This window comes from Oncorhynchus mykiss, chromosome 10 (genome assembly GCF_013265735.2).
Source record: "Oncorhynchus mykiss isolate Arlee chromosome 10, USDA_OmykA_1.1, whole genome shotgun sequence".
In the NCBI taxonomy this organism is placed as follows: Eukaryota; Metazoa; Chordata; class Actinopteri; order Salmoniformes; family Salmonidae; genus Oncorhynchus; species Oncorhynchus mykiss.
This window is the reverse complement of record NC_048574.1, coordinates 63,169,835-63,195,363: the sequence shown is the minus strand read 5'-3', so window position 1 is coordinate 63,195,363 and position 25,529 is coordinate 63,169,835. Positions and strand designations below refer to the sequence as shown.

At 42.6% G+C, this 25,529-nt stretch overlaps 3 protein-coding genes across 8 annotated transcripts in view; 2 read left to right on the top strand and 1 right to left on the bottom strand.

The window, feature by feature from the left end:
• Positions 1-25,529, bottom strand: part of LOC110534616 (oocyte zinc finger protein XlCOF7.1-like) — a 1,104,347-nt gene that overhangs the window by 307,671 nt on the left and 771,147 nt on the right. The window lies entirely within an intron of this gene.
• Positions 1-25,529, top strand: part of LOC110534632 (transcription factor Sp4) — a 195,054-nt gene that overhangs the window by 11,825 nt on the left and 157,700 nt on the right. Inside the window, exons 6-7 of one of the 4 annotated variants that reach the window (XM_021619625.2) lie at positions 2,145-2,254; positions 2,891-5,046. The exons of 2 other annotated variants lie outside the window; for them this stretch is intronic. In XM_021619625.2, the coding sequence (XP_021475300.2) occupies positions 2,145-2,254; positions 2,891-3,820 (1,040 nt within the window). In that variant the 3' untranslated portion in view covers positions 3,821-5,046. Of the gene's footprint in view, positions 1-2,144; positions 2,255-2,890; positions 5,047-21,707; positions 21,876-25,529 lie in introns of those variants that run through there. One more of the 4 variants, XM_036934472.1, reaches the window with a different exon arrangement.
• Positions 8,109-13,520, top strand: LOC110534635 (zinc finger protein 271-like). The gene is made up of 3 exons (XM_021619557.2): positions 8,109-8,163; positions 8,875-9,005; positions 10,495-13,520. Exons 1-3 carry the CDS (start codon positions 8,133-8,135, stop codon positions 11,788-11,790), a joined length of 1,458 nt encoding a protein of 485 aa, XP_021475232.2. The 5' UTR covers positions 8,109-8,132; the 3' UTR covers positions 11,791-13,520.

Below are 25,529 nucleotides of genomic sequence, written 5' to 3'. Positions count from 1 at the left end.
TGCAATCAATTAGCTTCATTTCTCAGAGATGAAATTATATTTCTAGCGAATAATGTTGCAGGAATGCTAATCTTATCTATTTCGAACAACAAAAACAATTTCAGAACAATCTGAGATGGTGGGTGTCAAAATCCTCTTTCTTGTGCTTCTTGAGGTGGAATGACCCTAAAGCATCCATACCAGGAGTCCACCCTCACATTCAGATACTCAAATGAACTCATCACATGCACAAATGAGTCTGGACAATTGGCTCACAGTGTAAGACGCCTAGTTCCTGACGCTTATCCCCACTTGCGACTTAAGTTCAAATCCCCAATGGGGTCATCATTTTTCCTTTGATATGTGGACATTCATTGTGGTATTGTGTTGAGAAGAAACGTGCAGTCGTCACCTCAAATGAAGATGAAGAATGAATTTAATAAGGAGCTAGGCCTAAGACTTTCTTCTGTCGTCTTCACAAACATACTGCTAGGACCTACAAATATCTTAGTATATGAGGCTGCATGGTTGTGTACACTTGCCTACATGTAGGATAGGGCTAGATTTTATATGCGTTTTTAGAATCATTATCTAGCTTACCTTGTCTCACGTGTAACAAAGTGTAAATTGACTGGTCTGGCTAGGTTCACCAAGTGTCCAGACTTGCCTTCTCCTAGCTTTACAACTTGAAGTCACTCAGACCAAGACGCAGGCTGTAGAATAGGCCTAATACATAAATATTTGTTGCTACAATGAATATACATTTGAAGTCAGAAGTTTACATGCACCTTACCAAATACATTTAAACTCAGTTTCACAGTTCCTGACATTTAATCCTATTAAAAATGCCCTGTCTTAGGTCAGTTAGGATCTCCGCTTTATTTTAAGAATGTGAAATGTCAGAATAATAGTAGAGAGAATTATTTATTTCAGCTTTTATTTCTTTCATCACATTCCCAGTGGGTCAGTAGTTTACATACACTCAATTAGTATTTGGTAGCATTGCCTTTAAATAGTTTAACTTGGTTCAAACGTTTTGGGTAGCCTTCCACAAGCTTCCCACAATAAGTTGGGTGAATTTTGGCCTATTCCTCCTGACAGAGCTGGTGTAACTGAGTCTGCCCACAAATGTTCTATATGTTTGAGGTCAAGATTTTGTGATGGCCACCCCAATACCTTGACTTTATTGTCCTTAAGCCATTTTGCCACAACTTTGGAAGTATGCTTGGGGTCATTGTCCATTTGGAAGAGCCATTTGCGACCAAGCTTTAACTTCCTGACTGATGTCTTGAGATGTTGCTTCAATATATCCACATAATTTCCCTCCCTCATAATGCCATCTATTTTGTGAAGTGCACCAGTTCCTCCTGCAGCAAAGCACCCTCACAACATGATGCTGCCACCCCGTGCTTCATGGTTGGGATGTTGTTCTTCGGCTTGCAAACAACTTGCGAACTATTGTTTGTACAGATGAACGTGGTACCTTCAGGCATTTGGAAATTGCTCTCAAGGAGGAACCAGACTTGTGGAGGTCTACAATTTTTTCCCCTGAGGTCTTGGCGGATTTATTTTCCCATGATGTCAAGCAAAGAGGCGCTGAGTTTGAGGGTAGGCCTTGAAATACATCCATAGGTACACCTCCAATTGACTCAAATTATGTAAATTAGCCTATCAGGAGATTCTAAAGCCATGACATCATTTTCTGGAGTTTTCCAAGCTGTTTAAAGGCACAGTCAACATAGTGTATGTAAACTTCTGACCCACTGGAATTGTGATACAGTGAATTATATGTGAAATAATCTGTCTGTAAACAATTGTTGGAAAATGACTTGTGTCATGCACAAGGTAGATGTCCTAACAAACTTGCTAAAACTATAGTTTGACCCAATTGACCTAAGCAGGGCCAAATTGACCTGTTGAACAAATGCGAATGGAGGGCGGCTCTACCGCTTGAGGTCTCTGATGAGTTGAATTTGTTATTTTGTTACCGGATATAAATTATATGCTCAGCTGGCCGTCCACAGCATCGTGGCTTATTTGGCCAGGTTGCCCTTTGAGAAAAGCTAGCAGCTAGCCATTTTAGACTGATGGTTTAAAGCAAGTCTAAGCAAAAGTTCATAAGTATGGTCCCCTTATGTAGAGTTGTCTCTGCCATGTTTCTAAAGGTTGTTGGCTGGAGGCTAACAGAGGAGACTGGGCGGCCATATTGGATTCCCAGACCCAGATGGGTGCAACCAAGGCCTCGGGGGACGACACCAGAGGCAACATATTGGAGGTCAGTGGATGGGAATCCATTTATTTTTTACCAGCTGAAGATGCACCTGAAGGTTCACACGGGAGAGAGGCTGTTGTATGTAGTTGGAAACTGGATGAGGTGAACTAAGGAAAGAATGAGTATGATGAGGCAGAGTAGATGATATGGTGATGGTGTCTGTAAAAATGCTCCACTGATGAAGAGGGACAACCTTATCATGGTGTTTGATGCTGGTGTTTTATAATGAGGAAAATTCATTTTATCAAAGCGAGGGTACCAGATTTACAGAAAAGGTCAAGTGTTACCATAGTGAGAAATTATTCTACTTGTCACATCGCTTTGTGCAATAAAAGTACTGTACTTCATGTTCTGTGAGTGTATGACCATTTTGTTCAAATTAAATACAAAATCAACTCTGTGCTGACTGACTTTCCCCAAAAAAATTCCAGGCACAGACTTTCCCTTATCTCAGTCAAACCAAACATTAATTATTGAATCAACACATAAGGACATTTTTTATAGTAAACTCCAATGGCTCCATATTGTTAGGTGCTTGAATCACAGTGTTAGAGATGGGCTTGACTGTGGTAAACAGTTTACTGATGAAGAGTTTCTTATATAAGGTTTTATGCTTGTCTTTACAATTGTTGTTTGCAGTGTGCAGTCCATGAGGACCTGCTGAAATCTGGTGTTGCTGGCGGGAGAGACTGGACCTCTGAAGCGGCTGGTCACAAACCCTGGCCCCGGATCAGAACCCTGGATCAGGAGCCGTCACTCTTCCTTCCCGAGTCAGAACCAGAACCGAACCACGAGGGACAGAGACTCCAGCACCACGCAGAACACAACCAGTGGACAGCTGGACTGAACAACCTCAGTCCTGGTGGTCATCAGAGAGACAGAGGCTCCAGTCCACAGCCCAGACCCTTCTCTTCACAGTCTCAGTGCAGGGATGGAGCAGGGCCTGGGCCTGATAGAGATAGACCCTCCTGTTCCTATGATACAAACACCACAGTATCCATGATGAACAGAGCAGGTCACCCTGCACTTCAGCCTTCACAGAGAGTGGTGGGAGACTCTCCTGGTGGTAGTCTATCAGGAAGTCTGTCTTCACCTTCAGGGTCTTGTCTAATGACTAGTGAATGGATTCATAGAAAGCCTGGACCTGGGTCTAGCCTTCCTCAGTTACCTCATGGTTACCCCACCAATACAGACAGGGCCAGGATGGGTGGTCACCACGAGAGGTACCTAGCCTATAACACAGCACACAATCCCAACAACACCCAAACAATGGCTAGAGGTCAAGGAGGGAGCTCAAAGACTAACCACCTGACGGTGGTGGCACCTGCTTCTACCTCCTCTGGTGTCATTGGGTCACAACGTGGGAGGCCGAGCATTAGGACGGACGCTGAAAAGCCGTATGCCTGCCCCACGTGTGGGAAGCGCTTCGCTAAGACAAAATATATCAAGCAGCACCAGACCGTTCACACCAAGGAGAGGCCCTTCAAGTGCAAACTATGTTACAAGAGCTTCTCCTTCCAGAGTAACCTTATCAAACATAGGAGTGTCCACAACGGGGAGAAATCATAGCACTGTGGCTTGAGATGTACACTGGGGAGATCTGGGAACAATTCTTTAGCTGACATATTATAGTCATCTTGTGAAGTGTCTCAGAGAGAGGGTTTTTTGGAATACTAAGTCCCTCAGTTGAGCATCTGGGTACGCTCACATTCTCACATGATACAGACTTGTTGTTTGGTGTGCTGGCACAGTAAATCCATTTTGAATTCGCTCACTTTTTGAAAGCATCCGTTATGATTTAAACAAAACTTTCCATACATGTTTGCCCATGGAAGAAGTTGTCAGAAAGTGACGCGTGAACTCCAATGTTGCAGCTTGGACCCTATTTCACATTATCTGAAGTTTGTGTTGTGCCCCGCCATCAGTTGAGACACAACATGCTCTTGAATACAGAGTGGGTGTCATTTCAATCATAGAAATATAACTCATAGAACGGACCTATTCCTTCAGACCACTGCAATTTACATTTTTATTGAATTGACATTTTTACTTCTAATTACTACCACAACAATGACCTTCGGTCCACCCACAGTTTAATGTCAATTTAAAGGGTCATGTCTATTATATTATCTTTATTTCAATAGGTTTCCTATGGAGGATTGGCAGTATAATTTGAAACAACAGATATTCACATACAAGTCAACATTCTCGGATGTGTGGACCTCCAACCATCTTTGTGGTACCATTTTAAAGTTGACATTTTTGTACATTTATCATCCAAAACATGACACCCACCCTGTATTCAAGAGCAAGTTGTGTCTCAACTGATGGTGGGCACAACACAAAAACCTTAGATTATGTCAAGTAGGCTAAGATACAACATGTGTGAATATGAAAAAAATCTCATTACAGATTTAGATAATTGACTTAATAAAACGTTTTTTTAAATACTTAATTAAAAACAAATATATAAAATAAATCTCCAGAAATCATAAAATAGTTTGACAACCCTGTTTTGTAAGCTTTTAAATATAAATCTCAACCGTTTATCTTTTCCAGTGATGAAGACATGGATGTCTCATGGTATGGTGGGGTATGCAAAATGGGTCATCTTTGAGCACCTTTATCTCCTGAATGTTTTGGTATTCAGGTCCAAAAAGTTACTTTTCGAGCACTCATACCGTGGGTTTTGTTCAAATCAAAAGGGGTGCCATCAAAAAGTGGTTGAATTCAAATGGATTTACCCATAGCCAAAACACTGTCATTAAAGTGTAACACTGTATTTCCCCTCTGAATTTGGTTTTGGCTATGTTCTATTCATAACATATATAATGTCCCTCTTGTTATAACACCCCCTCCCCCCAACATTATTTGGCAATCAGGTGATTGATACCTGTTCCTTTATGTAGAAAAAAAAATAGATCAAATCTGTTAATAAATGAGAAATCATTTTGTGAGTGGGTTACACTGGTGAAAAAGAAAGGAAATGAGAAGTAAAGTTGTAGGAAAATAGGAAACTCTCAGACTCGTTTTTAGTTGGAGTGAGGGTTTTGGACGAATGTAGCCTGGGAGATCCTTTTGAAGTCTCGATAAATGTCATGCATGCGGCGTTGGGTGAAGTGGCGTCAGTACGGTTCACAAGAAGTGGGCTTATATAGATATTTTTTTGTGACAACGGAGCAGAAGAAGTGTGCATTGGGCCTCAAGAAGATATGAGTGGAATATTTTGTGTATGGATCTTCAAATCAGAGCGCCTATCAAGGGGGTTATCTATCGGGTTGCGTGTAACGGATGTGAAATGGCTAGCTTAGTTAGCGGTGCGCGCTAAATAGAGTTTCAATCGGTGACGTCACTTGCTCTGAGACCTTGAAGTAGTGGTTCCCCTTGCTCTGCAAGGGCCGCAGCTTTTGTGGAGCGATGGGTAACGATGCTTCGTGGGTGACTGTTGTTGATGTGTGCAGAGGGTCCCTGGTTCGCGCCCGGGTATGGGCGAGGGGATGGTCTAAAGTTATACTGTTACATGCGCATAAAGTACGTGCAGATGTAATACCAGAGGAAGTAGGTGGAGTGGTTGGTGCCCTTTGACACCGTATGGTGGATTGAGTGAAGAAATTAACTTCATCCACACTTTTGTTTACAGCCAAGGCATTGGGGCGGCAGGGTAGCCTAGTGGTTGGAGTGTTGGACTAGCAACCGAAAGGTTGCAAGCTCAAATCCCCAAGCTGACAGAAGCTGTCGTTTTGCCCCCGAACAGGCAGTTAACCCACCGTTCCTAGGCCGTCATTGAAAATAAGAATTTGTTCTTAACTGACTTGCCTAGTTAAATAAAGGTAAAATAAAAATTGCAATAAATCCAGGTAAAGGATGTTCTGCCCTCACAGGCCCCCGAGCCTGTTTAGTAGGGGTGTGACTTGAATTGGAATTTGACTGACAGAGTGTGATGGGTTTTTTCAGGGGTGGACTGGGACAAGAATTCGGGCCTGGCATTTTATCCACACCAGCCCACATCACAGTGCGCGCCGCCAACTCATTTTCCACTGGTGTCACTAACTTTTACAGTTGGTGACACCAGCCCATGATATGGTCGAACCCAAATGTCCAAATCATGAGTTACCATCTAATCAAGTCATTCATAGTGCAAAAAAAAACAAATTTCACCGTTTTATTTCCAAAATCGGGTCACCTTAATTGACAATATAGCAAATGTAGTCAATTTGTCAACCCAAAATTCATGACAATCACTGGATTAGGTTGCACATCAAAATATCATATATTCAAACATAAGTCCAAGCAGGAATGTATGAGTTCATGATATTTTGATATGCATCCTAATCCAGCCATTGCCATGAGTTTTGACTTTGAATGTGTGTTTGCGTGACCTCAGCTCAGCCTATCAGAAAACTGGGCTGGCACCCAACAAAAAAAAAAATTATCTAGCCCATCTGGCATTTGACAGATGGCCAAGCTGCCTCTGGGTTTTTGAATTATTTTAGATTTTTCCCCCTTTCCTACGATATTCCTGCAAAAAAATATATATAGTTTACTACCCATACAGTAGGTGGCGGCATGCACCTCAAACGATTGTTTGCCGACGACCACAATACCATAGAAGAAGGATACTTAGCTATTCTTGCCTGTTTCATGTTCAGGGCTAGAAGGGATCCAGCTTTTGTCAAATTAAAGTCCGATTTGACTTTTTGTAGCAGGTTAGGAGAACTCGCGCAGCAGGTTAGGAAAAGGGTTGGGGTTAGCTAAAATGAACAAAAAATATATTTTGATCTTCATTTGACAAAAACTGGATCTCATCTACACGAGGTACAGCTACGGACGATATTTACCATTGAACTACTGCGAGAGTTTGGATGTACGTTTTGAAGCCTCATAAATCGGCTTCTTCTTATACGTCAGTGTTCGGATATCACTTTTGCTATGGCAATAGCAGCTAGAGGCAGGAGAGCAATGTGCAGATAACGGGTGGTCAATAGGGAGTTTATTTGAAAATACCACATTTAGGCTGTATTGGCATTTGGCAGGACAAATTGGCTTGGTTATATTGTATCTGTGCGCTGATACATTGTAGTTAATTTCCGCAGACCTTATTTTCGGCCCCTATCCTTTCCCCATTCAGTTTTTCCATAGAGACGGCTGAAAGAACCAGAGGTAGCTTATTTTCGGGTTTTAGGACTACACATTTTTTAAATTAACAACAAATCAATACATAAAGCACATGAGGGAACACAAGCATACATAGATTACAAACAATGGACAATCGAGCTAGGGGTAGGTTTTAGGACTACAAATCTAAGCGATATCCGACTCCGATTCGTCATCAGTCCAAACTCTCGCGGTAGTCCAATGGTACATCTCGTCCGTAGCTGTACTCCATCTAGTCACAACCGTTTCACAGCGGTACCGAGAACAGTTTCCACGTAATCGTTTTTATTGTTTAGACATTTATTAACACCAAGGAACTGAATCATATGACTCATTTAACGGCACAGCATCACGTACTTACACCAGGTAGTATTTAATTCGTATTGGAGACGGGAGCTGGTTGATAGCAGCTAACTAGCGTTACACACCCCCCCCCACCCCCCAAAGAACTAGCGTTACCTAGATACATCTAACAATGGCTAACTGTGTGGGTTTTCACACTCAAATAGCCTCCATAATGGAGGTGCTAGCGAATGCAGCCGTGGCAGAGATCTGTAAACTCGTAGACGACGACTATGCAGTGTTTCGTTTAGAAATTACTCAAAGCCAGAAAGAAAACAGGGGATTGCGGAGGAAACTACAGCTACAGGAACTGAAGGTGGCACGGGAGCGCGCAGAGAGGACAATACGAGAGCGCGTCCTCGCCAGTCGTCCCAGTAGTGTCAAGATGCTTGACGGAAACAGAGGAATGGCAAGAGGTACATTTTGCAGAAGGCCTACATTTTGCGCGGCATGTCGCCGTTAATATAAAATTGTATTGGTCACATACATATTTAGATGTTATTGCAGGTGTAGTAAAGTGCTTGAAAATAGCTCATTTTATGTCGCCCCGTTCCCCTCTGCACATGTGTTCAGGTGTGTTACCCAGAATTGGGTCTTAGTCCGTTTTTGGATAGTATGATTACTTCGCTATCTTACGCAAAGACATAATATCATATTCTATCCGGATTCTTGATTTGCTGCATTTCCTATTATTTACTCAACGAAAACAATGTGGAACATAATACATCAATCAATAAATAGAATGAGAAATAAGTTATGAGAATTCTTACATCCTTTAATTAACTATGCAAGTCAGTTAAGAACAAATTCTTACAATGACGGCCTAACCTGGACAACGCTGGGCCACTGCCCTATGGGACTCCCAATCACGGCCGGATGTGAACCATGGACTTATTTTCCCCCTTGCACTGAGATGCAGTGCCTTAGACCGCTGCGCCACTCGGGTGACCAAATTGTAGACAGTGTCAACATAGCCACGGGAATTAGGGGTACTGCAGCGCCCCTGAAATCAAAATGTAAAACACAAAAATATTAACCCCCCCCCCCCCCCCCCAAAAAAAAACCCAAAACATTCCCACCAAATTAGTGTAACCTAACCACTTATTTTCCCCCAATCACACACTCAGGTGATGGACATCTCACTGGAGGCCATAGGAGCTTTCTGAAGCCAGTGGGACACAATACATGGAAAGATGAACAACCAATCACTGTTGATGAGGGGAGTGGAACCTCAACCCAGCACGTTATTGTGATAGAGGTTAGTGTAATGCATAAAATGTATTATTTGTCAATCAAATGTGGCCCTTTTTATTTTAGAAAGGCTCCCCTCAGCTATTCACTTGCTTACATGTACATTCAAATTTATCTGCCATAGGGGAGCTTGTGAGACTCCTACAACATTAAGTATGGTTACATGCACACAGTAATGCGATTATTTGCGTTGGTGGGTTTTTTTATCAACTGAATGTATGCATCTTCGAAGTAGTTTTCACATACAAACTTTACATGTCCCAATTCAGAATCAAATATCTTTCCCAAAAAACAACATGATAGAACATTTATTTTGATTGGCGATTTTGTACATTTATCAGAGTGCCAACAGGATTTCGCAACATTTTATTGTAATTTCTGTTGCCAAAAATGGCGGCAGCATTTCTGAAATTTCATATAAAGACATGTGCTCAGTTTTAGGACAATTTTAAGCAGAATACATAATACAAAAACAATTAGAAACACCTAAAGTGCTCAATTTTGTTTATTTTCCTCAACAAACCGCTATGTCATAATCCACTTACACACACTCCCCTTCTCTCCATCAGGCTTGGGGCTTGCTGTCAACACGAGATGCACCTCCCATTCCATCTCTCTCTCAAAAAAACCCAAATTGATTCAAAGCTGATCAATCGCTTTCAATTTGAGGATCGATATTTCTTTCTAATAAGTTGTCTTCAAAATAATTGATTGTGATTTTCTTTTCTGAAAGGGTCGTATGGTAGATAAAGAACAGATAACGTGGTTGATATGTACAATTATTTATTTTTTTAATCCAGAAAGATTGTTCTTTCGTGATCCGTATTAAGTTTTACAGAGTTTAAAACGGCAAAGCTGACAAATAGCACTCAGCTCTTTGCGCAGCGCTCTCCATAGACAGACTGGTGGAGAGCAGAGTGCCGACCACCCTACTAAAGCCAAGGTTAGCGGAGTAAAAGTTTGTGTGAAACGCCACTCACCTTGATTCTTTCAACACTTACCACAGTCTTCCCTGCTACCACTTCAGTCATTGTGGTCTGCCGCTGCTGTGGGAACTGTTGTGACATTCTCTTATGCTTTGCTGATTCGAAGTTACTGTTGGTTGTTGACTTTCTCTATTTTCTAAAAACATTTGGAAATTGTTTTGCACGTTCATTAGCTGTTATTTTTGTTGGAAAATTAGATTGATTTCAGTTCATTGTACTGCCTGTCAGCCATCAACAATCACCCATCATCTTCGCATGTGAATAGGCTGACAGGCCAGGGGGAAATAACTTTGTTGAAGGGTGGTCAGATTGGGTGTTACAATCTGTGTATGCTTACTTTGATTTTGACCTTACTCTGCCCATCTTAAATCGGTGTAAGGTGTTTACATAACTATTGCATAATCTGCCTACTGCCATAATCAGTTTAACATAGAATTTTTACTATGCATGTAAACATACTCTTCATGTATCCAATTCAATTCATGTACCAATAATAACCTCTCGTGTCAGTCTGTAGATACAGAGGCTGCAGGTCCTGAAGGATCGTCTCTGGTCAAGCAGGAGAAGACTGAAGGTGAGGAGGACCAACAGCACAGCAGAGACATCCAGACTGGAGCGGCTGTAGCCACAGAGGACCCCACCAACGCCCCAGCACAGCCCAGGACTCGACGCAGCATCATGGAGGTCAGTGGAACGCTGAACTCCGTCCTCAATTCTGAGACAGATACCAAGACTTTAACTGTAACACACAGGCTTTTACACACAGGATCTGACCACAGATCAGACCCAAAGAGACTTGGGCTGTGGAAACTGGGCAGTCCTCCTGCTCCCGGCTCAGACTATGTACCGGTATTTCACCAGAACGAGAGGAAGGTTCATTCCCACGAGGATGGTGATGGTGATGCGTTACACACTGGCGGTGATGATCCGTCTTGTTCTTACGCTACAGAGATGGACCCTGGCAACATGCCCTTGGGTTTAGAGACACAGACTGATCTGTCTAGAGGAGACTGGAACCAGTACAGTAGTAGTATATACTCTGAAGGGTGCCAAGATAAGAAAGTGGAGGGTCTGGTTGTAGAGGAAGTGACTGTGAAAGTGGAGGGCGACATTTCTCCCACATGGAATGCAGATAGTCACTTAGGAGACGGACACTCACAGGGAAGATATTTCTTAGATTACAGGGAAAGCTTAGAGAAAAATCCAAATGTCGCAACCCACTCGCCTTCATACGCGTTCGGGGACCGTGACCCAGTGTCCACGTCGATGGGGCCTTCCGATTCACACAGCCGCATCCTTTTCGATCAGGTATTGCACTCAAACGACAGTGCTAGAGCCCAGGCTCAGGGAGGGGGAGAAACATCAGGCAATAGTAAAGAGAAACGGTTCCTCTGCATGTTCTGTAACAAAGGCTTCAGCAGCCCTCAGAGTGTGGAGATCCACCAGAGGGTCCACAGAGGGGTTAAACCCTTCAGCTGTACCCAGTGTCACATGCGCTTCAGCCAATCTAGTGACCTGAAGAGGCACCAGAGGGTCCACAGAGGGGTGAAACCCTTCAGCTGTACCCAGTGTTTAATGCGCTTCACCCAGTCTAGTGACCTGAAGAGGCATCAGAGGGTCCATACAGGGGAGAAACCCTTCAGCTGCCCCCAGTGTGACATGCGCTTCACCCAGGCTGGCAGCCTGAAGAGGCACCTGAAGGTCCACACAGGAGAAAGGCCGTTCGCCTGTCCGCACTGCGGGAAGAGGTTCTCAGAGAGGAGATACCTCAGGATACACCAGCAGAAAAACCATTCCACTCTATAAACTAGAAACCATTCCATGTTATAGCGTATTACGTTTAGATCAAACCCTGCGTTGTTGTCAGCAGAAAAGATCCACAGATGCATTTGGAGTAGCGAAAGTAACACATTTCAGTGTTGAATATTCCTGTTTTGAATATTTAATCTGACAACTTGAATGAAAAATTTGTGAGGATGGTAGCGGCCTATATTGCCACTCCTATTTGCTATCTCTTCAGTATAAGCCTACAGCCTACAAGCCACTCAGGCCTGGAGGGAAGCAAAAGTCATTCTGCTACCCAAGAATATCAAAGCACCCTTTACAAACTCAAACAGCCAACCAATCAACCTGCTACCAACCCTTAGTAAACTTCTTGAAAGAAAAATGGTGTTTTACCAGATACAATGCTATTTCACAATAAACATATTAACAACTGACTTTCAGCCTGCTTATAGGGAAGAGCACTCAACATGTACGGGACATACACAATGATGATTGGCTGGAAGAAATTGATAATAAGAAGCTTATGGGAGATGTTTTGTTAGACTTCGGTGCAGCTTTTGACATTATCGATCATAATTTGCTGCTGGAAAAATGCATGTTGTGTCTTTACGTGCCCATTTTTACCACATTCTTGCCAGCATACGCCTTTTATACCTCCTATGCGCATGCCAGAATGCAGGTGACGAGTGACAGTAGTGGTGTGCAGATGCTGGTGGGCGTTTATTTGAATAAATCCATTGAATATACACTTTCAAAAATATATACTTTATTTTTTTTGTCAGGCAGGTCCTAAGAAACATAAGACTAATAATGTATTTTCAATGGGATAGAATAGGCCTAGCATAGAGTTTAATGATGTTACGTACAAATGAATTAAGTCAATAGTTCATTATTTTGTTCATTAAACCCACGACACACACCTACCCCATTCAGTCAACACGCTTGTATTTTATAGTAAGAATAAATAAATAAAATACAAATAATATTTTTCTAACACAACCACTGTCATATAAAAAAGTGGTATTCTGAAATAGAAGCACGTGCTTTTTTTGATCCTTTTTTGATCCACATTTCATCTATTTCCTACCCTCACTCCACTTTGTTAGGGAGCAGAAAATAAGAGTTGAGTTCATATTTCACAATCTCCGCAGGCTTTTGGAGTTGCCTTTACGCGATCGAGCAAAATAGTAGGTCTACGCTTGCTACATTATAGCATTCAATATGTCTCTGATTTGCTCAGCCAGAAACCAATTAACCAAATAGCCTGAGACAAATCCGTGAAGTCGGGATTAGGCGTAGGCTACTAAGCAACTGCGAGTGAAGGGCAAAATAATCCACTTGTTAAACTGCATTGGCCTATATTACATGCTGACACAATGTTCTAACAAATGAGCCAACTATACAACATGATCATGAGCAGCACTCACCTCAATTTAGCTAACATTTCCCCGGGTGACATCAATAAGGGACCATAACTTTCACCTGGTCAGTCTATGCCATAGACAGAGCAGGTGTTCCTAAAGTTTTGTACACTATGTATAAGCCACTTAAGCCTAAAAAGTCTGTCATATATTGTATTTGTACGGTGTAGGCTATATGATGTTCGCAAATGCCTGTTTCATTACTTTACTTCAACTACTTTGTTTGTCCCCAAGACGCTTTCAATTAGAAAATGAATGCAGTTCATGTGTATGTGTGGTTTTCATATGATTTATTTAAAACTTGTTTAATAAACACAATGTGACTTTTCATTCTAAGACTTTCATTGAGAATCTCTTTAGTATACATCACATCTGATCTCACCATATTCTGCATACACCAGACAGTGCTTTATAAACAATTTACACTTACTAAATATACCTACACATACCCACACACAAACAAGCACCTACTGTACACATCAAAATAGTTTTGTCAGGTTTGTTTTATGATGACTTGACTATTTTTACCCACATCATATTTATGTCCATGATGAGTTTAACAACAATGAAGTCACCCTGTATCTACAGTTTATGATGCAAACATATTGGGGATGGGTAAACACACTGGGGCCATACTTGCAAACATTAGAAAAAGTTCAAGGCAAAGTTTAAGTATCAGCAAATTAAAATCCTTGACGTAGTGGCATGTGATCAAAGCCTACATGTTAGCTGTTGCCACTACATGAGTTTACAGATTTAGCCCTACAATAACCTCACCAGATGGCTGGGATTATTTCCTGTAACAAATGATCAGCCAAATAAAAATGGTCAATGTAGTTGGACGTGTTCCAACATGTGTTCATGGAATAGTCCTTAACAGAAGTATAACAGCATGTACTGATAATCAGAGCAACTACATCACCTGTATCTAACTGATTGGCCAAATTGCTTTCTGTGTTGAGTGCCTAGATCCAGATAATTGTCACAGATTGTGGCAAGGGTTCGAATCTCACGTTAGTCCCCCCCCCCCCCCCTTTGAGATGTAGTATTATATTTGTGTTAGTGTGTTGAAAGGATGTAGCCTACAGCCAACAGTTTGAAAATGAAGATTAAGAATTAATTTATTAAGGAGCTACCTTTTTCTTCAGCCTTGCAGACAAACACTGCTACACTGCTATGACCTAATAATCATATTGCACCAAATCATCTACTTCGTCACATATGTACTAGAGTAGGATTACAGGTCATCCTACAGATGGCAGTATTGCAGTTTATTTTAAATACGTTTATCGGAAGTCCGGACTCGAACCCACGCTAAGCCTAATGTGTGTAAAATATTCCAAATCTACAATCTTAATGGAGGAAGATATTTATTGTGGGGAATTGTTTTTATTTGACAGTCATCTAACTCTGAGCGGGTCGAAAGTTTCAAGTTCCTTGGTGTCCACATCACCAACGAACTACCAAGACAGTCGTGAAGAGGGCACGACAACACCTTTCTCACCTCAGGAGGCTGAAAAGATTTGGCAATGGGTTCCCAGAACCCAGGGACTCTGATGGCACAGCTGGCGCTGCAGTACAGCGCCCTTAACCACTGCGCCACCCGGGAGGCCCCCACTATAACCTACATTAATTCACATCAGATAGTGTCCTCCTTATGCTATAACCTATTAATGCATATGGGACTTTGTATGGTACACTTCCATTGTCGATTGGCTATAGTCGTCCGGAAATAAAAATGTATCACTCCTGGAACCCGTCTCATATGAAAACCATGAATTCAATGTAAACATGCAGACTGACACAGGCCACTGGCACAGCAACATAAACAATCAACGCTACTCTAGTATATTCTGTATCATGTAACGTTAGCCGTGGAGGCTTGCACTTACATCTACAATGTTATATATACATTATTATAATAATCCACTTCGTCATGTGTGGACCAGCAGTGAACAGCATTTCCCTTAACAAAAATGCTTGAAGCGAGGGGTTTTCGAACCCGCATTTAATGAACACTGCCGTTTACGAGTCAACCGCATTAGCGCTGTTTGTCACCTGAAAAGCAATGGCTACGGAACATGACAGCTATTTGACAAGTCCATAAGGCAACAAAAAAAATGTTTTACTATCCAATTCAAGGATGCGATGATAATGCAAAATTGACATAGACCAAGTGAAGAGGAACAAATGTAAACCTTAAATTTGTAGGTTTAAAGGTATCCCTTTGGTGGCCAAGTTGACCTATTTTAAGAAATGCCATTGGTTTGTGGAAAAAAAGTTTAAGCTCGATGATAAACTGTTACCGGAAATAATCAAGGTCACCTGGTGAGGTTTGCATAGGGCTAAATGTGCAAGCTTATGTAATGGAAACCGCTAACATGTAGCCTTTGATCACGTGCCACTACGTCAACAATTTAACAGGCTGAGGCTTGACCCCTTAAACTCAAGGGTCGAGTGCCTGCGAGTTTTCGCTCCTCCTTTGTACTTGATTGATACATTAAGGTCACAAATTAATAAGGAACACCTCTCACCTGATTTTCTAGGTCTTAATTGAAAGGAAAAAAACTAAAACCAGCAGACACTAGGCCCTTCATGGAATGAGTTTGACACCCCTGGCCTCATTTTTAAAATGTAACTAGACAAGACAGTTAGGAACAAATGATTATTTACAATGATGGCCTAGGAACAGTGGGTTAACTGCCTTGTTCAGGGGCAGAACAACAGATTTTTACCTTGTCAGCTAGGGGTTTCGATCTGCAATCTTTCGGTTATTGGCCCAATGCTCTAACCAGTAATGATGGGTCGTTTGCGAACGAGTCGGCTCTAAGAGCCGGTTCTTGTAGGTGAACGTTGGGAGCCGGCTCGCATATCAGAAGAGCCAAATCTATTTATAAAAAAATTAAGATATGAATAATCAAAATATGTAAATTAATAGAATGAAATAATTCAAAGAACGAAAAAAGAAATAGAATTATATAGGCCTAAATGTTCAAGCGCGCACACACATTCGTTCTGACTGTCTGCTTAGACTAACAGCCTCACCTGTTGAACCTGTCAATCAGACACGCAGTGTCAACCAAAGATGCATGAGGGAGGGCTGAACCAACTCACTCACAGTCACACACTTAGCAGCCGAGGAGAGAGAGGAAGGACAGCTGTGAAAACAACAGCTGGAAAATGAGTCGGAAGCACAGTAACATTTGGATGCATTTTAATAATGTAGATAATGTTAGAGCACAGTGTAGAATTTGCCAAAACAAAATCTCATATAAAGCCGGTTCTACGCACAACCTACACCGGCATATGTGAACTATGCACCCAACGGTGAAGCTAGCTGTATCTTTGAGAAACTAGCTGGCCTGCTAGTGATAGTGGCGGAGCCAGCACATGGAGGTGTATTCACTCAGTCAAGTAGGCCTACTCCGCAACCCACAGCAACGCAGTCTTCAATGGACCAGTTTATGCCAAAGTCTATGTTTGTAACAAAACGAGGCGAAATTGATATTGCATTGGCTAAAATGATTGCCACCGATTTCCAGCCATTTTCGATCGTGGAGGACAGAGGTTTTAGAAATTATAGCAATAGTCTAAATCAAATGTACACAATTCCAAGCAGGAAAACCCTTTCAAGATCACTTATTCCACAACTGTACGAGAGGACACAGGCTTCAGTGCGGGAAAGAGTCCAAAAAGCTACTGCAGTTTGCCTTACCACTGACTGGGTAACCACTTCTTACATGTCAGTTACATGTCACTTCATTGAAGATTTTTCGATGTCTAGCTGTCTTCTGGATTGCTTTGAGTTCAGTGACAGACACCTCAGAGAACTTGTTGAGAGTGGCCAGAGAATGGCAAGTAGGTGGAAAAGTGTGTTAGCGACAATGCAGCTAACATAACCGAAGCCATGAACATTTTTAAATGGACCCATCATCCATGTCTTGCCCACACAATCAACCTGATTGTAAGAGAAGCTCTGAAGGTGATGAAGCCCACTGTGGACAAAGTGAAAGCAGCTGTGGAATTATTCCGCAGGAGCACAGTAGGTGCTGAAAAACTAAAGTCTACACAACACCAGATGGGGAGGCCTGAGCTGAGGCCTAAACAAGACTGCACTACAAGGTGGAATTCAACATTTTATATGTTGAAGCGGTTTCTTGAGTCAAAGGATGCCATCATCTTTACCCTAGCCTTTGTCAATGCACCTGTTGATGCTCTGACCCAAGAGGAATAATGAGAGGTGGTGGAGGAGGTGTGCAGAGTCCTGGAACCCTTTGAGCAGGGCACTGTGGAGATCAGTGGAGTGAGGTACAGTAAGCAGTTATTACTACATCATTATTTAATCCAGTATTATATATGTGTATGAGCAGTAGATGAGAATGTAGTATCAGCAGACAAAACATGAACCTGAACCTATAAGTTACTGTTCTCTCTTTTCAGCTATGTGACAGCCTCAAAAATGATACTCCTGTGTAAGGGTCTGCAGCGAATCACATCCAGCTGCCAGAGAGAAGCAAATGTAACCACAGGATATGTGACAGAGTGGATGGACACACTATGTTCATCAATGGACTGAAAGTTCCACAGAATGGAATCATGTGCTATCAGAAACCATTGCACTTGACCCCAGGTTTAAGAAGTTAGCCTTCAGTGATGCCAGAGCATGATTAGGCTCTTCAAAGAATAAGGGAGGGACAGCCCCAGCAGTCAGCTGGCTCAGGCACCAGGGCAACAGGAAGGAGAGGGATCAGATGGAGCAGAAGCACCAGCAGGTGCGCCACAAATGTCTGCTGTTTGATGAGAGAGCAACTGGGTCAGAAATGTGCAAGTGAAAAAATGTGAGGTTGCCAGGGTTACAGTGCAGAATGTGTCTCATGCTGAGGCAGTGAGGAAAGGAGATGTTGATGGGAAAAGAGTGAGGCCGGGTGAGGGAGCCTGAAAGGATCCCTGTGACTCGTAGGCCAGAACAGTGACCAGGACAGTTTGTACTTTAGTAAGTTTGGTTTATTATCATTTATTGCTATGGTCATTAATTGTACCACACAGATGTAGAAGAAATCCCAGAAGATAGGTTTGGTAGCAGCAGCAGAAAAGTTTTTTGGTGTCAGATTTGAGTGCAAAATAACTACACAGGGTTTTGAGAGAAGGGGTTCCAGCCTCCCAGGCCGACGGCCTATGGTGGGAAATATGTAGGGTTAGATGGTGGTGCCCTTCGTGAACAAAATGTGCAATTCAATCTCTGACCTGTGAAAGGCAGCAAAACGCAACAAAGCGTCTAGTCGGCCGGAAAACCACATGAAGAAGACCATTTAAACGGAAGTGAACAGAACAATTTTTACGTTATCGTTTTTATTGTTGTTATTTAGACGTTTATTAAAACCCTGCATAGCATCACATACTTACCCCAGGTACTATTTTATTCGCGTTGGAGAAAATTTAGTTTGATGTTATCTAGGTAACGCTAGGTAGCTAGCCTCTAACAATGGCTGACTGTATGGTTTTTCACACTCAAATAGCCTCCATTATGGAGGTGCTAGCGAATGCAGCCGTGGCAGAGATCTGTAAGCTCGTAGACGACGACTACGCGGTGTTTCGTTTGGAAATAACTCAAAGACAAAAAGAAAACAGGGCATTGCAGAGGAAACTACAGCTACTGGAACTGAAGGTGCCACGGGACCGCGCTGACAAGACAATGCGAGAGCGCGTCCTCGCCAGTCGTCCCAGAAGTGTCAAGATCCTCGACAGATACAGAGGAACCGCAAGAGGTACATAAGGGGCTATTTATGTGTGGTAAATTCCGTAATTATATGTGGGGAATTTAATACGATTACGGAACCCAAGGATCTGGTATCTCAGTCAATTTCATACATTTAAATACACATTTTGAAACTTACCGCAACCTGAACTCTGCTGCAGAAACAAGGATGTTTAAAAAAAATATATACTCGTTGCACAGTTGTCAGAAAATGTACAGTACCTGTCAAGTTTGGACACCTACTCATTCAAGGGTTTTTATTTATTTGCAATGTTTTCTACATTGTAGAATAATGGTGAAGACATCAAAACTATGAAATAACACTGTTAAACAAATCAAAATATATTTGATATTCTTCAAAGTAGCCCCCTTTTGCCTTGATGACAGCTTTGCACACTCTTGGCATTCTCTCAACCAGCCTCATGAGGTAGTCACCTGGAATACATTTCAATTAACAGATGTGCCTTGTTAATTTGTGGAATTTCTTTCCTTAATACGTTTGAGCCAACCAGTTGTGTTGTGACAAGGTAGGGGTGTTATACAGAAGATAGCCCAATTTGGTAAAATACCAAGTCCATATTATGGCAAGAACAGCTCAAATAAGTAAGAACTTTCAAGAACTTTGAACATTTGTTCAAGTGCAGTTGCAAAATCCATCAAGTGCTATGATGAAACTGCCTCTCATGAGGACCGCAACAGGAAGGGAAGACCCAGTTACCTCTGCTGCAGAGGATACGTTCATTAGAGTTAACTGCACCTCAGATTGCAGCCCAAATAAATGCTTAACAGAGTTCAAGTAACAGACACATCTCAACATCAACTGTTCAGAGGAGAACTGTGTGAATCAGGCCTTTGTTGAATTTCTACAAAGAAACCACTACTAAAGGACACCAATAATAATAAGATACTTTCTTGGGCCAAGAAACACAAGCAATGGACATTAGACCTGTGAAAATCTGTCCTTTGGTCTGATGTCTAAATTTGAGATGATTGGTTCCAACCACCGTGTCTTTGAGACGCAGAGTAGGTGAACGGATTATCTCCGCATGTGTGGTTCCCACCATGAAGCATGGAGGAGGAGGTGGTGTGATGATATGCTGGTGCTTTGCTGGTGACACTGTCAGTGATTTATTTAGAATTTAAGGCACACTTAACCAGCATGGCTACCACAGCATTCTGCAGTGATACACCATCCCATCTGGTTTGTGATTAGTGGGACTATCATTTGTTTTTCAACAGGACAATGACCCAACACACACCTCCAGGCTGTGCAATGGCTATTTGATCAAGAAGGAGAGTGATGTAGTGCTGCATCAGATGACCTGAACTCCACAATCATCCAACCTCAACCCAATTGAGTTAGTTTGGAATGAGTTGGACCGCGGAGTGAAGGAAAATCAGCCAACAAATGCTCAGCATATGTGGGAACTCCTTCAAGACTGTTGGAAAAGCATTCCTCATGAAGCTGGTTGAGAGAATGCCAAGAGGATACAAAGCTGTCATCAAGGCAAAGGGTGGCTACTTTGAAGAATCCAAATATATTTGGTTTTGTTTAACTTGTTTTGGTTACTACATGATTCCATATGTGTTATTTCATAGTTTTGATGTCTTCACTATTATTCTACAGTGTAGAAAATAGTAAAAATAAAGAAAACCCCTTGAATAAGTAGGTGTGTCCAAACTTTTGACTTGTACTGTATGTATAAATCCCAAGTCTGTCTTTCATGGTGTCTTCGATGCTCACATGGATGACTCTACTAAAGAATTATGGTGGACAATAATATACGTTATGAACAGTAAAATTTGGAAGACAAGATGCATTATCACTATGAAATAATATTTTGTTCAATTAAAAACATTATAATAATCAAAACAGAACTAAAAAGAAGAAATAAGATGGAATCCAAAAACTACCACGGACACTATAAAATCTGTAAATCACGTTATGTAATTATGAACTAAAATGTATTGATGTGAAACTTGAATTGTATTCATATGAAATATTTATGATTGTAAAATGTTAACTTCAATAAAGATTATTGTTTTAAAGAAAGAAAGGCAAGAGGTTTATTTTGCAGAAGGTCGTCCTTTCCCCTCTGCGCATATGTGACTTTAAATGTGTTAACCACATTTGGTTAACCAGAATTGGATTGTATGCAATAATTCCCCTGATTTATTTAGAAATCTTGCACAAAGACACTATCATTTTCTTGATTTACTGCATTTACTATTATTTACCTTTTGAAAACAATGTGATGCATGGAACATTATCTACTGATTACAAATAAAATAACTTCTTGATACACTAAGTGTTTCCTTACATCCTTGCCAATTCTAGACAGTGTTAAAACTGTCAATAGTGTACAACATGGTGTTGAGCATTGATGGTACCTAACCTAACCACCTCTTTTCCCCCAATCACTGTCTCAGTTGAAGGACATCTTACTGGAGGCCACAGGAGCTTTGTGAAGCCAGCGGGACACAATACATGTAGAGATGACCAACCAATCACTGTTGATGAGGGGGGTGGAACCTCAACCCAGCACGTTATCGTGATAGAGGTTAGTGTAATAGTATTACATCAAAATGAGAGTACATCAAATGTGGCCAGTTTATTTCAGAAAGGCTCCCCTCAGCTATTCACTTGCTTACATGTACATCCTAATTTATCTACCATAGGGGAGCTTCTGAGACTTCCCAACAACATTATTACCGGTACATGAGTGTTATCCAAATTCTAATCTCCCCTCTTCTTGTGTCAGGATGCAGAGGCTGCAGGTCCTGAGGTCAAGCTGGAGAGGTCTCAAGAAGAGGAGGACCCACGGCACGGCAGATGCCACTATACTGGAACGGCTGGAGCGCCCCCTGTAGCCACAGAGGACCCCACCACCGCCCCAGCGCCACCCATTACCCGACGAAACATCACGGAGGTCAGTGGAACGCTGAACGCCGTCTTCAAGTCAGAGACAGATACAGAGACTTTAACGGGCCTGGACCGACTGGGCTGTCCTCCTGCTCCAAACTCAGAGTATTTACTTTACGGTAACACAAGCCCAAGGACGGTTCTGTCCCATCAGGACTCAGGTGACACGTTACAGACTGGCAATGATCCGTCCTGTTCATACACTGCAGAGATGATACCTGGTGACATGCCTATCGGCTTAGATACACAGACTAATCCATTGAGAGGGGACTGGAACCGGTACAGTAGTAGTGTATACTCTAATGGGTGCCTTGATAAGAAAGGGGAGGGTATAGTTGTAGATGAAGTGAAAGTGGAAGGCGACACTCCTCTGACATGGAATGCAGACGAGACTCACTTAGGAGAAGGACACTCGCAGGGCAACACCAGTGACTTCTTAGACTACAGCGAAAGCTTACAGACAAATCCAAATGTCGCAACCCACTCCCCTTTACACCCACTCAGGGATCGTAACCCAGTGTCCACGTCGATGGTACCTTCCGATTCACACAGCCGAGTCCTTTTCGATCAGGTATTGAACTCCAACGACAGGTCTAGAGCCCAGACTCAGGGACGGGGAGCAACATCAGGTAAAGAGAAACGGTTCCTCTGCATGTTCTGTAACAAAGGCTTCAGCCGCCCCCAGAAGGTGGAGATCCACCAGAGGGTCCACACAGGGGAGAAACCGTTCAGCTGTACCCAGTGTCACATGCGCTTTGCCCAGGCTTGCAACCTGAAGAGGCATCAGAGGGTCCACACAGGGGAGAAATCCTATAGCTGCCCACAGTGTGAAAAGAGGTTCTCCCACCAGCACCAGCTGAAGATGCACCTGAAGGTCCACACAGGAGAGAGGCCGTTCCCCTGTGTGTAGGGAGGGCTGTTACGGTGACCGTAATACCGCCGCGCCGGTGGTCACAAGTCATCACTGTAGTCAAATGCCACGTGACTGTTGAGTCATGGTAACTGAGCTACTCAAACTGCACTCTGTAAATGAGTGTTGCTGATGAGTGTTAGTAGCCTACCAAACTTGCTAATGGCCATCAATACGCTAATTGCATGGTACTCAACACTCTATTGTCCCTCAAATCACTCTGACATCAATGCTAATGCATTTGAAAATCGCATCAAAAACACTATGATTGAATTTGAATAATCTGCAGGGGTCGCAATAGCAGGAATACATGTGTGTTGCATTCTGAAAATACAGGTGTATTGACCATGACTTTCAAGTTCCACATTTTTATATTGAAATAGACTTGCTGCTATTATCTGAAACGTCTCATCCATCCTCCAAACCATGCTCTCTATCTCTGCGCAGAGTGATTTGAGGGACAATAGAGCGTTGAGTACCAGGTCATAAGCATCTTGATGGCTGTTAGCAAGTTTGGTAGGCTACTAACGCCCATCAGCACCATCCGTTTACAGAGCGCAGTTTGAGTAGCCCAGTTACCATGACTCTACGTTCACGTGGAATTTGACTAGAGTAATTCGGTTTCAAGTTCCACATTTTTATATTGACATAGACTTTCTGTTATAATCTGAAATGTCTGATCCATCCTCCAAACCGCGCTCTCTCTCTCTCTGCACTCCATGTGGGTGAAAGGGGAGGGAGAGAAATGCATTGTGATTGCAACATTTCAAATTGCAGTTGTGGGAAAATCATGCAAATAGGCCTATTGTTATGACTGTTGGAAAGAAGTGGGTCTCAGATGTCTTTGTGCTTTTTGCCACTTTTTCTCCCCAATTTTGTGATACCTAATTAGTACTTTTGTCCCATCGCTGCAACTCCCGTACGGACACGAACGAGGCGAAGGTCGAGAGCCATGCGTCCTCCGAAACACAACCTGCCAAGCCGTACTGCTTCTTGACACACTGTTTGCTTAACCCGGAAGCCAGCCGCACCAATGTGTCGGAGGAAACACCGTACAGCTGGCAACCGAAGTTGGCTTGCAGGCGTCTGGCTCGCCACAAGGAGTCGCTAGAGCGAGATGGGACAAGGACATCCCAACTGGCCAAACCCTCCCTTAACCTGGATGACGCTGGGCCAATTGTGCGCCGCTTCATGGGTCTCCCGGTCACGGCCGGCGGTGACACAGTCTGGGATCGAACCAGAGTCTGCGATGCAGTGCCTTAGACCGCTGCGCCACTCGGGAGGCAGGAGAGTCTCAGCTTTCTGTAGGTTTTATATTTATTTCTCAATTTGGACAGCTGGAGCACCTTTTTTAAATAAAGTGTCTCATAGGCTATAGCTTTGAGATATATCTTATACGGGGCGGAGTAATTGCATAGGCCTATAGACATCATTGGGTATGCTGAAAAGTGTTCAGGACATTACATTAACTGTTAACTAACTACTTGAACTGTTAGTTAGCTGTGTAATTGATTAATCTATCAGCATATTATATTTAGTTTTCTAGCTAATGCATTTTGAGTTTCCACTTCCTCAGATGGTGAATTAGCCCAAATCCACATATACAGTATGTCACTAAAGTGAGTACACCCCTCACATTTTTGTAAATATTTGAGTATATCTTTTCATGTGACAACACTGAAGAAAGGACACTTTTCTACAATGTAAAGTAGTGATTGTACAGCTTGTATAACAGTGTAAATTTGCTGTCCCCTCAAAATAACTCAACACACAGCCATTAATGTCTAAACTGCTGGCAACAAAAGTGAGTACACCCCTAAGTGAAAATGTCCAAATTGGGCCCAATTAGCCATTTCCCTCCCCGGTGTCATGTGACTCGTTAGTGTTACAAGGTCTCAGGTGTGAATGGGGAGCAGGTGTGTTAAATTTGGTGTTATCGCTCTCACACTCCCTCATACTGACTGGTCACTGGAAGTTCAACATGGCACCTCATGGCAAAGAACTCTCTGTGGATCTGAAGAAAAAAAAATATTGCTCTACATAAAGATGGCCTGGGCTATAAGAAGATTGCCAAGACCCTGAAACTGAGCTGCAGCACGATGGCCAAGACCATACAGCGGTTTAACTGGACAGGTTCCACTCAGAACAGGCCTCGCCATGGTCGACCAAAGAAGTTGAGTGCACGTGCTCAGCATCATATCCAGAGGTTGTCTTTGGGAAATAGGCATATGAGTGCTGTCAGCATTGCTGCAGAGGTTGAAGGGGTGGGGGGTCAGCCTGTCAGTGCTCAGACCATACGCTGTACACTGCATCAAATTGGTCTGCATGGCTGTCGTCCCAGAAGGAAGCCTCTTCTAAAGATGATGCACAAGAAAGCCCGCAAACAGTTTGCTGAACACAAGCAGACTAAGGACATGGATTACTGGAACCATGTCCTGTGGTCTGATGAGACCAAGATAAACTTATTTGGTTCAGATGGTGTCAAGCGTGTGTGGCGGCAACCAAGTGAGGAGTACAAAGACAAATGTGTCTTGCCTACAGTCAAGCATGGTGGTGGGAGTGTCATGGTCTGGGTCTGCATGAGTGCTGCTGGCACTGGGGAGCTACAGTTCATTGAGGGAACCATGAATGCCAACATGTACTGTGACATACTGAAGCAGAGCATGATCCCCTCCCTTCGGAGACTGGGCCTCAGTCTATCTATATATATATATCACACACACTACCGTTCCAAAGTTTGGGGTCACTTAG